This window comes from Myripristis murdjan, chromosome 3 (genome assembly GCF_902150065.1).
Source record: "Myripristis murdjan chromosome 3, fMyrMur1.1, whole genome shotgun sequence".
NCBI lineage: Eukaryota > Metazoa > Chordata > Actinopteri > Holocentriformes > Holocentridae > Myripristis > Myripristis murdjan.
This window is the reverse complement of record NC_043982.1, coordinates 28,775,935-28,790,736: the sequence shown is the minus strand read 5'-3', so window position 1 is coordinate 28,790,736 and position 14,802 is coordinate 28,775,935. Positions and strand designations below refer to the sequence as shown.

The window sequence follows — 14,802 nt, the reverse complement described above, 5'->3', positions numbered from 1 at the left end:
TGAGATTTGCCTGAATGTCTGCCATGATTACAACATCTTAAAACAGGTAGCGACTTATAAAATGCCAGGGTGACTTGGTGTCTGACAGCAAATGAGGTGAAAATGTGAACGTGAAGGCTGTTAAGTTGGAATAAGGGTCCTGTGCATAGTGAAAGTGGCACTCTTAAAAAGCTGACTATGAGAGAGTGAGTGCAAGAGAGAGAAGGAGAGAGAGAGAGGGGTGGGGGGGGTGGGGGGGGAGAGAGAGAGTTTCAGAGGGGAAAGCACTCCTGTACACAGAGCGACCTTGCTAACACTCTGCCTACTCTAATATTCACCACTACACATGCTTTTGTGCTCTATTCCTCGCACGCAAACCCTCCTCTAAACACACACCCACACACACACACACCATTCATAATACACAATTTCACTAGCCAAAGTTATCTAAGAGTTGCATGCGCATCCAAAAACAACCACCCACCCACACACACACACACACACACACACACACACACACACAAAGATGTGCACTCTATTGAAGCTTGCAAGAAATTCACTTTCCTGATTTAATTATAATTTTGTACATTACATCTCCTCTCTCTCTGCAAGAGTTTTCTGTTGATGCACAAAGCTCAAACAACAACTGCAAAATGTGAGAGTGATTTTAAGTCTGTGCATCAAAGAAAACTGTTTAACTTTCAATGTCTTGTGAGACTCGACTGTGTGAGGAACTCCAATGGGATCTTCCCCGTTGTCAAGAAACGCAGGTTATTTCTGAGGAGATCAGAGAATTAATGAAGTCACTCACTGAGTTAAGGCTTTGATACAGACCACAGAGAACTGAAATATTCTCATCTGATCTGATTTGGCAAAGGCAAACAAATCACACCTTGAAGTACAGACACATAATTACCTCAAACTTTCTGAGTTTGGCTAAATCATAAAATATATGACGAAAGTGATGTTTAAAATAGAATTTACACACAACTAATGCTATAAAATCCTAACACACCGTCGACCTTAAGTGCTCACTAAATATGGCTGCGCATGCACGCACACACACACATACACACACACACACAAACGCACGTGCAGACAGAGGGAGATGAAGCTAGCGTACATGACGTCCCCATACAAACAGGCGGTGTAAGTGAGCGTACAACATCAGGCCATCAGATCACTTCCCTCTCCAAACATGAAGGCTTTAATAGATGTGAAACTGCGGGCCCTGGATCTTTTCACACCACTGAGTCGCAACTCACACAGAAGAACAGGAGGTACAGTATGACAGCAAAAAAAAAAAGGAGAAAGGAAAAAAGGGGGGAGGAAAAAATGAATGAGACTCCATACTGGACAGTATATTTATGATAAACAGATCAAGTAGAGATTTCCTGATTTGATTTGACTCACAAAAAATAAAAACATCCTGGTTTTGACTGAAAATCTAGTCTTTTACATCAAAAAACAAACCACCATGAAAAAACTCACAAACACAAAAATACAACACATAAATAAAAATAGATCATAAGAATCCTGTGATTAACATATGGAGTAACCTTGATGCCCTTCCGGGACTGGGGGGTTGGTGGTGGGGTTACGCGGGGGGGTCTAACGCTCCGAGGACCGTAGGCACGCTAGGGAGAGGTGAGCTGTCACCCCCCATTACGATCACTGCCTGAGCTCAGAAAAGGGGAGGGGGAGGAGGAGAGGAGGCAAAAAAAAAGGTTCTTCGCTAACCGCCATCTAGAGCCATCCCCAGGCCTCAGAACCCTCAGTCTACAAACGCCTCCTGGGAAACACTTGCACGCAAACACTAGAACCCTCCTCATCCTTAGCCAGCACTGGGGCAGAACGTGTGTGTGTGTGTGTGTGTGTATGTGACGGTTAGAGGAAGTGTGTGTGTGTGTGTGTGTGTGTGTGTGTGTGTGTGTGTGTGTTTGGCCCGGCCGCGTAAGCACAATGTATGGAATTCAAGTAAAAAAGCTGACAGTCGTGCAGCATCACACAGTGACTGCTGTTGTTATTAAAATTTGAAGAGGGGAGGCGTGAAAAGGCAGGAAGTGTTTGAGGGGTTGAATGTGGTGCATTACTATCAAAGAGCTGAACTAACACATCATGCAAGGATTACATGATCAATAGCAGCAAGTCTGTGTCCTTCATATGTAATTTGGCAAATGACATATCTTTATTTTTAGCCCCTATTAGCTTTTATAACTTCTTTGCTATTTTTTTAATTACTTTTCCTACTTTGTTTTTACCTTAATAATTTCTCTTTTGCGTGATCTTTGCATATCTGTTATGTTTTCTGGCACCAGCCCACCAAAATAAATTCCTTGAATGTGTGAACATATTTGGTGATCCATAAATGACTCTGATTCAAAAAGTAGTGAAATGAAAAAAAAAAACAAAAATCAAGAGATGCAAGAAAGTAGTGCAAAAAAACACATCCATGGATCATGACAAAGATACATAACAAAATGTTTTGGTTTTTTAAACAATGCATAAATAGCTAAATGCAGTAACGTTGTCAGTAAATAAGAAGCTCTGCTTCAGATTTGACCTTTTGCTGCCTTTTGTCTGAGCTTGGGTGCGCACTGCTCAGGCACATTCTGTTCCCCAGATCCCACTCCTAACACTCCTGTCACTCATCATCACTCATCATTGTTAGGGACAAAAGGAAAGTTTGGTTAAGCCACACACTGGAGTATTCTCCCACCCCGTGCCTCCCCCACCATCACACATTTACGTACTATGTGGGTTTAGCTTGCACATGCACACAGGGACAAACGTGCACACAAACCTGTTCTATTTTGGACGCATAAACACAAGAGCATCGACTCACATGGTGCCACCTTGCCCTCAAACATGCCCTCTGAAGTGCAGGCTTGTCCTTCGATTGGCCTGCTGAATAATCTACTGAGTGTAATTAAAGTCTATTCAGAGCTCTATATGTGTCCTAACTGTCCTCCATCACCTCGCCAGGCTTTTCAATAGCCACCTGTGAACTCCTGAAGGACAGGGACACTGACCCTCGTAAAATTCATGAGCACTGCTGCATTCAGCAGCTGCTCATCCTCCCTCAATGGCCAACACCACTTTAAACAACTCATCTGTTGATTGTTGGGTGAATCCTTTTTAAATACAATTCCTGACCATATTCACAGTGGCAGGGGTTAAGTGGCTGCCATGATTAGCTGAAACAAATGGCTTTATGGTCTGCTTGCATGCAAAGAGAAAGAGAAAGAGGATCAGCAGGGAACAGTTTGTTTTCTTCAAGCAACGACTCACACTCACCGAGGGATTGCTCACAGAGAAAACATGTTTAACAGGCTAAGGCTGTCAAACTGATCTAGCATAAGCATTAAAAGCCGACCAATTTGTTGTGGAGCAAAGTGGTGAATGGAATAATTGCACATATTCTGTTCTGATGAGTCAATCATTTCTGTAAGCAGCGGAGAGGGTGAGCCAGCCTCCAAGGCCAGCCAAACACAAACAAACTGCTCTCAAAATGCATGACGTTGAAATCAACAGGTTTTTTAGACTCTTTCTGTGCCCAAAACACACACGCACACACCTCTCAACTAGCATACACAAATACAGAGCACACACACAGACAAACCCCCTTGCACACTCCTCCTCCTGACCCCCCCTGGACACTGAGCGCTGCGAGTGTGGGAAAGTTATTTTTAGGACCCAAGTAGAGAGCGTTCCTGAGTTTGACGCTCCTGCTCCGGATCAACATTCCACCTTTGAACCACTCCGATCACGGACCTGTTTGTACCCATGATGACAATATTAGCCTTCTCTGTGGACCAACAGAAGGGGGGGGGGAGTGTTTTGTTTTGTTGTCTGGTTTTAATCTACTAAGTGCCATATTGAAATACACAACATTTTCTAACCATTTAGTAACCTGAGGATTCCGTCTGATCTTTTTTTTTTTTTTTTTTTTTTTTTTAAACTAGAAGGACTTGGGAATGGAGATTGTTCACAACACTGAATTATTGAGCACAGAGCATTTGGACTGCTGGAATATTCTCCAATGCTAAGCCGTAGCTTTTTTAATATTGAGTGTGTGAATGCTTGCAGATCCTAAAACGTACATGTACAGTGCAGTGTAATTAAAGTGCAAAAAATTATATTTCAGTGTTTCTCCAAGGAAATTCTAAACAGATATGTGTGACATTTACACTCATTTTGGTTGCCCATATGCGTATTACATTCTTGTGATTAACTCATCAGCTCAAAAATGTTCTTATATTTGTGATGTCTTATGATTTGTGAAATATGCCTATGAGGTAGAGTTGTAGAGATTTCATACAGGACTTACAGTGAGCACATTTGTCATTCCTGCAAACAGTCCACTAAGACTTGCAGAAAAAGCTGATAGCTGAGGCAAAAGAGCATCTAACAAACTGCACCCTCTAAAAACCTTTTCAGATTATGGTGCTGGGTGTAAGCACCGCTTAATTTGAAAAAACAAACAAACAAACAAAACAAAATATATATACAGTATATATATGTGGTCAAAATGCAATCAAAGCATCTAAATATTATGTTGACATTTCAGTCATGCGACCTTTATCAAGACAGTCTTGAGACTGACTGAAACACTGACATAATGACGGTGCAGAGTTTAATTTTGCAACAGTGCAGAAATGTTTTATTTCTTCCTGAGGGAAAATTAGGCAATGTTTTACAAAGCGAAGGCAATAACAATAAAACAATTCAGAATTGAAAGAAACAGTAAAGAGATCCAATCTCGAAGCACCAGGGGGGCTACAGTTCCCCAGTCACTACCATTATGCTAATGAAGAGCGCTTTCTGAACACACTTACACATACCCTATAGTACCACAAGACCCCATGGATGTAGGGTGGCATGCATGTAGAACAGTCTGCCTCTCTCTCTAATGGGAGCTGAAGACAACTACGGCTACTTTAATCAGGTCTGAGTCCAGTGTGGCCATGCTAAGGCAGTCTAGTCTGATGGGGGCTGAGTGGTGCACAGACCACGTTTAGGGTTCACTGCTCACTGATGAAACAGCTTCACTTCCAGGGCGAGTTCAGGCAGACCACACTCTTACTCAGTCTGGCAGGAGGGGCACATATGCCCTGTTTTGTTTTGTTTTAATACTGTCCATTTGTAAGAAATGTTTCGGCATTGTGTTGATGTGGTATGGAGGGCAGCACATTTGGCAAAACCCCCAATCTTCTCTGTCTGAGCTTTGACTCGAATACAACAAACAACTGCTATTGCTTTTGCTCCCTAAGCATCTGACAATGGTGAGAAAAGGCTCACGGGGCTAGTTTTACCCCGTGTCCTCACTGATCCCCAAACCTTGACCCTGTCAGGATGAACATATCCTCTATCCCCGGGCCACCTGAATTCAAATGAATCTACCTAGATCATGCCAGTGTAATTGGTTTTATTTCCTCCTCCAGCCACAAAAATATGAAACTCATACTCGGTCTTAAGGTGTGGCATTGGGTGAGGTGTGTTTGGTTTCTAATTCAACAGGATTAAAAGGGATCAACATTAAACATGTCTATTTAGGTTTGCTGTGCATGTGCAGCAAAGCAGAAACACATTAGACAGATATCATGACAAACAAACACAAAAAGCATGTCCATACACACACACCCAGGCATACCGAGTCCTTATAAGCTGGTCCCTTTCATACACACCCACATGCACATTTACAGAATAGATAAAATCTCTGCTAAATAATGGATGCAGATCTGATGTATGTTGTGAATATTGTTTGGCTGAGGGGTCCAATCGCGTGCCATGGACTGGCCTACACTGAGCTCTCTCTCTCTCTTAACACACGCAAAAACCATACACACACCTCGTTCCAAAATGCGACAGGGGCTGGTATGCGCCGAGGGAGGAAGTATAAATTATTTACTGAGAATATTATTTAAAAAGGTCCATTCCCATCTGATTGTGACTCCCAGGGTGGGTGATGGAACCACAGGCAGATGTATGGAAAACCTAAGGATTTCTTGTGTCTTGCTGAGGGACATCCAATAAGACTGCTGTTTTTATTTAGTTTATTCTCAGGGTGTGAATATTCACTGTGATCTTTCGGAAGCAAATATTGAATGACCCACTTAGGGTTCTGCATCCATATCGGTTCTTTTCACCATTAGCTTTTCTCTGATCTTTGGTACCACGCATTAGTTGAGACATGGGGAAGCAGATATACGACAAGGCATGGAATACAAACAAACATATAAACAAAAAACACAAACAAGCCCTACGGCCTGGGTCTCTGTCTAAATCGTTCTCCATTCCACAATTCTCTCTTTCCCTCCCTTTTTATCTCTCTCAATAAGGCAGTTTGGTGCCTCTGAGGAAAAGCCCTCATTTTAATTAGACCTGACCTGAGAATCACTTAACTGTTCCTCTGCGCTTATGCCTCCCCCCTCCCCTCCAAGCCTTCGCTCTGTTCCTCACATAGGTCCATTAACACCCTTCCCTCGGCACCCACAGGCTTCAACAGGGGGCAGACGCAGGCGTTGTCTTAAAGACGTTTTGAGGACACGCCAAGGAACATTAACCTACTCTACCACTCCTTCCTCGAACTCTTTCAGTTTGACTTCCTCTTCCCCTTAACTCTTCTCATCCTCAACATCAGCATCATCTTCATCTCCATTTTCCCTCTCTCATTGCTTCCATTCCGCTCAACTTCAAAAATGCTCTGTATACCGAGGTAAAGATGCTTATCATGAGACCACAATTACCAGGGTTTGAATCTGACTCTGGATATTGGATGCATGCCACCCTCTTCTCTCCACCCCAGTGTTTTCTGTCTCTCTACACTGTGAATTCTAAAATGCCAAAACCAAAATAACATAAAAAAGACTAAAAAGCTTAACTTAACCTCTTTAACTGTGCTAGTCCCACTGGTGAGTGGGACCAGCAGAGTTGAACTTTCCAAAGATTCCAGATATTTCATGCCAAATTAACTGCAAATGTGTATAAAATGCTTAAGACATCTCAGTTCAAATTCTCTTGAATTTGAAGCATTAGTGCAACTTGTGCAACCAAAAAAAGAAAACATTAAAAAAAAAAAACAATAACTTGAAACTTGCATTATTTCACTCCATATAAGCGCACTATAGTTCAAATGAAACACTGGAACAAGGACAAAGAGTATGAAAGAGTATGTAAAGTATGTGTTGTTGTTGTACAATATGGAAAATCAGAGTTCAAAGGGTTAAAGTTAATGTACATACACAGACTACACAGCCAGACAGACAGAGCTTGGGTAAGGTCCACAAGTGCCTCCCAACAGCTCCTCTTAAGAGGGGACTGATTTGACACAAATCCCCCAGTCTTATACTGTATTTGACCCCTTGACCTGCCTATGGCACCCCAGAACCCCACAGGCACATTGCCTGTCAGTTTAAAGGGTCAAACAGAGGTAAGGAGAATGTAATTGTTTGCCTTCTGCATTCTTCAGAGCTTCGTCTTCAAAGCATCATCTTGCATTGTGAAACTAGTGAAGGAAATGTGTGCTGGCTTAATATGAGCAAATGGGAAAAATTCTCATGAGGGTGCGTGTGCTTGTGAATGTTTCTGTTGCATACATGTATGTGTGCATTTCTCAATAAGTATGCGCTTGGGTCACCCCATGAAAGCAGATATCTGTATGTGTGAAAGCGAGCAATATTTGTGTATGTATCTATGAGTGAGTGAGTATGTGTTAATCTTGTCTAAACACCTAACACTCCTCTACCTGCTCAGACAGGGCCATGGGTTAATTCTGGCTTCAGGCATCATCGCTAATAACTGCTCATCAACCGCTGCTTGAACTCTCCAAAACTTCAGCGGTTACTATGGTAACCTTATCACGGAACCAAAAGAACAATTTATTGTAGATCCTGGACCTGACACCTGGCTAAAAAATGAACAAATACATAAAAAAACATCATTATGACAAATAACTAAGCATATGCGAACACACATTTACAGTAAATATCTGTAGTCAACATGCTGGCAAACAAATACTTTTCCGCGTTCCTGAGGCGCTAGGTGAGAGAAGCGTGAGTCAAACAGCAGTTAAGAAATTAGTTATCATCATGACTATGTGTGCATTTGGGTTGACATGTAGCTGCCTGATCCTACTGACGAGGCCCTAGCGCTGTCAGTCACCTGTCATTCAACACCTCCGCATCACAGATTAATACAGATGGAGAGATAGAGCGAGCGAGAGAGAGAGAGAGCGATGGGATACGCTGTATTTTAATATGGAAAACAAGTGCAGAATTAACAGCACAGCACAGCAGCAGGAGAAGTGCACCATGAAATTCAGACGCTCTTCAAACGCTTACGTGGTGATGAATGGGTAGAGGAAGAGAGAGGCAGGGGCACAAGCTGTGGGCAGTGCATTCTAAGAGAAACCCATTGAGAGAGTGCTGTATGCGGCCCCAGGCAGAGGAGTCCTGTAGCTCGAGTAAATGAGGTGATTAGCAGGGCTGGTGTGGGCTGTCACACGTCAGACGCTGGGCTGAGAATCCGATCACTATCTCATGTGTCAATCAAAGGCCCACCAAGACAGGTGACCACCGGGTCACACACAGCTACGTCGAGACACGCAGTCAGAACATACTGGTAGTCATACATGCATACATTCTCTCTCTCTCACACACACGCACACACGCACACACACACACACACAGTAGGGCTAAACAATACCTGTGATTTTTGGACAAAAATTGTGACTGCAATATAATTTCAGCTTTATCTCTGTATTTGCTGTTTATATTATATAGAAATACTTTATGGGCAAAACAAGCCATTTTTTTGCTCTATATTTTAATTGTAAGGATGAAATGTTTTAAACTGCTTCAAAAGTTGCTGAAACGAGTCCACAAAACAATATAGTCATAATAAAAACTGTTGTTGTATAAAATATACTGTATCCAGTAAATAAAATCTTACATTAATTTGAGGTCTTGACAGTTTTTTGGAGGGAATATTATTGCCTCAGATGACTGCCACCTTTCCTTGGTGTGATTTACACAATACCTGCTTTAGGTGTAAATTGGTACTTTTAGAACTGAAATATTGCCACACAACTTTTTTTTTGTCTCGTAGGTCGATGATATACAGTGAAACTTAAATGCAATAAGATGCATGTTGTAAATTAAATATTTGCTGTTGCTATGTCACCAAACCCATATGGAACATTCCAAAAGATGATGCAAACCCAGTTCATGATTTTGATTGGATGGAACTCCAGAACAACTCAGTTGCACGCAACCAAACTGCATGGAAAAGTTTCACATGAAACCTCTGCCTTACAGTTTCCTCTGTACCAACACCAGAGACGCTCACTTTTTCTGCAAGACAAAATCTCTCCTCCAGTCTTTAGCTACTTTAATCATCGTTGATGGGCGTACCTTGTGCGTACTGAATGCACTAGTCAGATGCATCAGACGCATTTTCTTAAAGGTATACTTGCAAAGCTGCGGCCTTTGTGATTTATATATTACGTTCTCTAAATCGAAACATCACAATGAAATCGATTAATAGTTTAACCGTTAATAAATAAAAGCATGCACTTATAACCTTGTGACATCACCAACTTAGGTGATATTAGAATTGATGACAGCCAAGCGTGGTGCAAGAAAGCAGAACACAACACGGTAATAGTGTATTACAATGGCTAATCTGTGTTTTGATTGTTTGATGCATGACTGGTGATAGGATACTATGTTCCCTGGGAAATTCCCTGACACACAACAATAATCCCTGCCAGGGATTTTGATTGACATTTCATATAATGTATTCGCTTATGTCAACACTGTAAGCTATTTTAGAACGTTGAAAAGTCCTCTCTGGATCTCCCTCTCTCTCTCTCTTTGCTTGTCTTTTAGTCTTCTGTTGTGCATGGTCCCGTCTAAACACAAAACTCCAATAAAGCTCATTAAACAAGGGAGGCAGACAAAGCCTGGCTCTAACAATGTGCTGCTGGAATATATGACACAGTAGCCGGGGGCCTGCGAAGCTACAGAGATGCTCCAGGCCATGGCCCCCTGGCCTGACCAATACAGAGGCCTAATTAAAAGACTATTGAGGATAACCACCTTGACTTTTACGAACCTTGTAAATCTGTGCTGGAGTGTCCTGTGCTGGGGGTGGGGGTCAGAGAGAGGAGGAGAGGAGAAAGGCTTACAGGAGGATGGCGAAGGATTGGCAGAAAATGAGAAGGGGTTGACCGTGGGGTGCAGGGAAGGGGTTGGCATTCCTCTCCTCCCCCTCACCTCCTGCCTGAAACAATAGGGCCCACTAAGAGCCCAAGGAGCAGTGGGTGTGATAAGGTAATGATAATGTAATGAGGACCAATCATGAGCCTGAGCTAAGAGGAGGGCCCCTTAATTTGTCTCTGGAGTGGTAGTTCAGTGACAGATTGATTGCTCTGAGTGAGAGTGATGATGTGTCACAGGCAAAATGGATGCGTCCGTGACAGGAAGAGAATAAGAGAGCGGGTGAGAAATCATAAATCAAAATGAATGTAGAAACGGCAGGGCTATAAATTTATTTGCTGTGTATATATCCTATTATCTGAGCCCCGTGGGCTCAACTTTACCTGCAACCAGTATTTTTCCGCTGCATATTCATGATGATAGATGCACATTTCTCTCACTCTGCTGCCTCTCTGAGTTACACTGGGGTAGGTGTGACAGCAACAGTGTATAATCAATAGTTTCACCTTTCATTTTGCCACCCGATAGCAGAAAAAAGCAAACACAGGTTGGCAGAGCAAAGCTAACGTGAGACTCCTCAAAATCATCAGCACTTAATGTCGGTACCACTGTGAGCAGGATGAATGCTAAGGTAATATATGTAATGGCTCTGTTAATAAATAATTACTTTACATCTAAATGGGGCTCTTGTTTTAGGATAATGGTTGCATGACATCCTAACAACATGGGGGAAAATGCCTTGATTATACATTAGAGGAATGGATTTAGACCAGCAACAACAACAACAAAAAAAACGCAAACAAAAAAAACTAAGACTGACTGACAGCATTAAAAATCCAGCAAACACTGTTAGAGGTTTACAACCATGGAGCCAATTGTTTGTTTATGAGGAAGACCTAGGTATGCTAGGTTGCCATGACAACACACCTCAATGCTGAACTGTTTTCTCTTGAGTTTGAACGCCAGGTCCTTGCGGTCAGGGAGTTCGCTCACCAGACAGTTCAGGTGAGGTACCTGGCGCACATGAAGCAGGCCTGAGGAAAGAGAAAGAGAGAAAAGATTAACCAACAAACAAACAAACAAACAAACAAACAAGCAGAAACAACTGCAGCTCTACAGAATTAGTACAGGACATTCATGACAGGATGGTCCAGTTTAAACTTGAGCCAGAGTGAGGTGCGCTTGCTAATTTCTCTCCTCGTATTTCCCTAATTCCCAATCACATACAGTGCAAGACTCATCAACAAATATGCTACCTCTGATCAAATACCTTGATATCAATATTGTGACCATATAAGTAGTGAATATGATGATCAAGCAACTCAAGACAAATTACAGAACAGCGAGAACAATGTCATTAGTTCAGAAAAATTGCATCACCTTTACTGTAATGCAGTCTTTATGACATATTACAATATTATGACATCCAAATCTCACACAGTGTCCAGTTTTATATCATGATATTGGTGTAATATTAATATGACATAAAGAGTAACATCTATTATCAACAAATAATAATAATTGTTCTTTTCTTCCACAGCCTGAAATGTCTGAGTGTAGATAGTGACATTTTTTATTGAGTGTGTGCATTGTAAAGGAAGTTTATTAACTATTTCTATACTGTGGTGGTCATAGTGTGAGTAGGATGCATTAAGGGACAGGGGCGGGAAAGGAATATATAGGCTAGGGCTTCCAACAAAAGAAAAGAATGGAATACTCTGCTTTATTGCTCTTCTTCACTGATTTCTTTTTACCGTGAAGAGACATTTTCATAAAACTGGAAAAGTACTGTAGAAGTGGGGTGGTACAAAAGGAGCGTGAGAGAGAAAGGGAGAAAGAGCGAGGGAGTAATGGAGAAAGGGAGACAGACAGAAAGTGGGGGATGGTGGGTTCTCTCCTCTGTGCACTTGGGTGATTTCCCCTTGCCTGATTTGCAGTGACAGGCTTCCCAGCATGCTTTGAGCAGCCCTGAACTGCTGCCGCTAACACACATGCACATGCACCCGCACACACACTCACACACACTCGCACCAGATGAGTTTGCATTCATGAACACACATCAAAACAATCATACACGTAAATGTATTTCATAACCCAACCACAATTTCTCTAGCTGGTTAAACAGAGGGCATATACATTTCTGAATGAGGCATTCAAATCTAAGACTATGCAATAAATATTATTTTTCTTAAACAAAATAATATTAAAATAATAATAATAATGTTGTATGATACTAACATCTTAAATGGCCTAACATACTGGCTGCCTTTAACATGCAGAGGGATGTGATCACTACGGGATGTGTTATCTAAATAAAACATGTTGTTGGATGAAACCAAAAGCTGCCATTGAATGTTTTCACTCCTCATCCCTTCATCTGTCACAACTAGGGCTGTCTAACCCGAGGAGAGGAAAGGAGCGAGAGGAGAGGGGGAGAAAACGAGAGGAAAAGAGCAAGAGCGAGTGGGAGAGTTCGAGAGGCAAGGCTAAAAATACCCCACTCGCTTAAACTGACCTTTATGTGTAGAGAGAGTGTGATAGAGTGATGGAAAAGAGAGGGAAAGGAGTGCAGGAAAAAAAAAAAAGGGGGGGGGGGCACAGTCAAACTGAAAAAGAAAAAGTGATGGCAAGGACTGGGACGGCAGAGTAAAACTACAGTGCCCTCTCCTCCTTTTTCCCCATCGTCTCCTTCCACCACCCTCCCATCGTTGCTTACTGGTGTCCTCCTCCCCTACTGAAAACCTTGTCCTCCATTTATTACCAGAGCATGCTGGCGATGGAGACATTGAGCGAGGGATAGAGGGATAGAGGCAGAGAGGAAGAGAGAGTGATGGTGAGAATATCGATTCCCCAGTGTTGGTCCGCTCTGCTCCAGGCCTCAGGGGTATGGGACCAGGGATGGTGGAGGGGGGAGATGTAGGGTAGTAGAGAGAGGGAGAGGGGCTCTGCTGGGGGGGAGGAAGGGGAGGGTAGGGGCATGGGGGGGGGGAGTGATAGGGAGAGGGGTGCGGCGTGGCAGCTGAATCCCCCCCGGCCTGTCTACTGAGGAGCACGTCTGATTGAGCAGCAGCACACTAACATGCACTGACAGCCTGGCCTGCAAGGGGGCTGCCCTGCCTCCATCCACAGCCCAGCCCCAGCCTTAATGCACTGCCTCTGTGTGTGTGTGTGTGTGTGTGTGTGTGTGTGTGTGTGTGTATCTGTGTGTGTATCTGTGTGTGCGTATTTGATGGAAGAGAGACAGAACGATATGCGAGTGTGGTATTCTTACCGTGGTAATCTTTGTAGAGTGGGTTGGTCTCTCTCTCAGAGCCCTTGAATGATTCCAGGGATATGGCATTGTCACATAGCCTGGTTATGCTGCCCATTAGAGCTCTGTTCTGTAGGATTGAGTGAGAGAGAGGGAGAGAGAGAGCGCGTGCGAGAGAGAGAGAGAGAGAGAGAGAGAGAGAGAGAGAGAGAGAGAGAAACACAGGCAGGTAATTAAAAACCTCCTGACGAGCCGTCAGTGCTGCAATTAAATTAGGTCATCATTACCCGTCGCCAGGTCATCCCTGCCCATGGCTTAGGTGAGACAGGTGAGGTCTAGAGGGGAGAGGGCACTGATAGGGGTCATGCAGGTGATGCAGGGGCAGACGATTGGACAGATACACTTAGGCAAACATCGATGGAAGTGGCATGGGATAAGCCTATAAGCAACAGTCTGAAATTATTTTACTTCATCAAACAATAATCGTACGCAAAAGTTCACACTTTGAGCACACCCTCACACCCAAAACCAGCAGGGGAGGAAAAAATAAAGAGGGGTTAGTGGGAGATGGAGGCAGAGGCTTGAGGAGGAGAGCTCCCCCTACTGGTTAGGCTGGTGACTTGACAACAGCACAGATAAGGCAAGAGAGGGCTGAATACAGTAGATAAACAGAATGAAGGAAAAATGTACAAAAGGGGGCAAAGGGGGTGGAGGAAGCAAGAGAAAGAGGATGAGGGGAGTGTAGGGGAGAGAGAGAGGGACACTGGGATGGAGGGAGAGAGGGAGCCCTGCATTATTCATCCCTTCGCCTCTTGAATCATTCACATCCTTCTCTCTGTGTTGGCTGCCACTGCCTAATGCAGTTTTCATGCCTTCATGTCTTTTCCCCCACTCTTTCTTTCTTTTTTCATTTTCATTTTTGTCCTACTTTTAAAGTATGCATATCCCACCAGTCAAGACTGCCAGCACTTATGGGGTATCTGAGGTCAGTCACATGCAGCAATTAAAGCCAGTGTAGGAGTTTGGCTAAACCAAATTATTCAGCGCATGTACTCGTGCTACAGTATGGCCGATAGTGTCTGTGAGATTTGGACAGCCGACTAAAACTCTGTCCTGGTTAGTCTACCGAGACTGTGGTGCTTCCTCTGGGCTTACTGTACTGAAACGTAAGGAGCCTTCTTGGCGTACACTGATGTTTCATTGGGTTTGGACTCCAAAGTGTCCACACAGGCTTGTGAGGTACAGTGGTCCCTTTACAGGCCTGTGAGTGATGTCAGCTATACGTGCACATACTTCCTAGTGGTTTGAGTTGGACGAGACGATCAGGGAAACATTCACCTCAACCTAAGATTT

General features: G+C 43.2%; 1 protein-coding gene across 1 annotated transcript in view; it reads right to left on the bottom strand.

The window, feature by feature from the left end:
* elp4 (elongator acetyltransferase complex subunit 4) overlaps window positions 1–14,802 on the bottom strand; it is a 56,810-nt gene that overhangs the window by 23,840 nt on the left and 18,168 nt on the right. The window contains exons 8-9 of the mRNA XM_030045705.1: window positions 13,471–13,579; window positions 11,127–11,233 (exon numbers count right to left, since the gene is read on the bottom strand). Coding sequence (XP_029901565.1) covers window positions 11,127–11,233; window positions 13,471–13,579 — 216 coding nt within the window. The remainder of the gene's footprint in view (window positions 1–11,126; window positions 11,234–13,470; window positions 13,580–14,802) is intronic.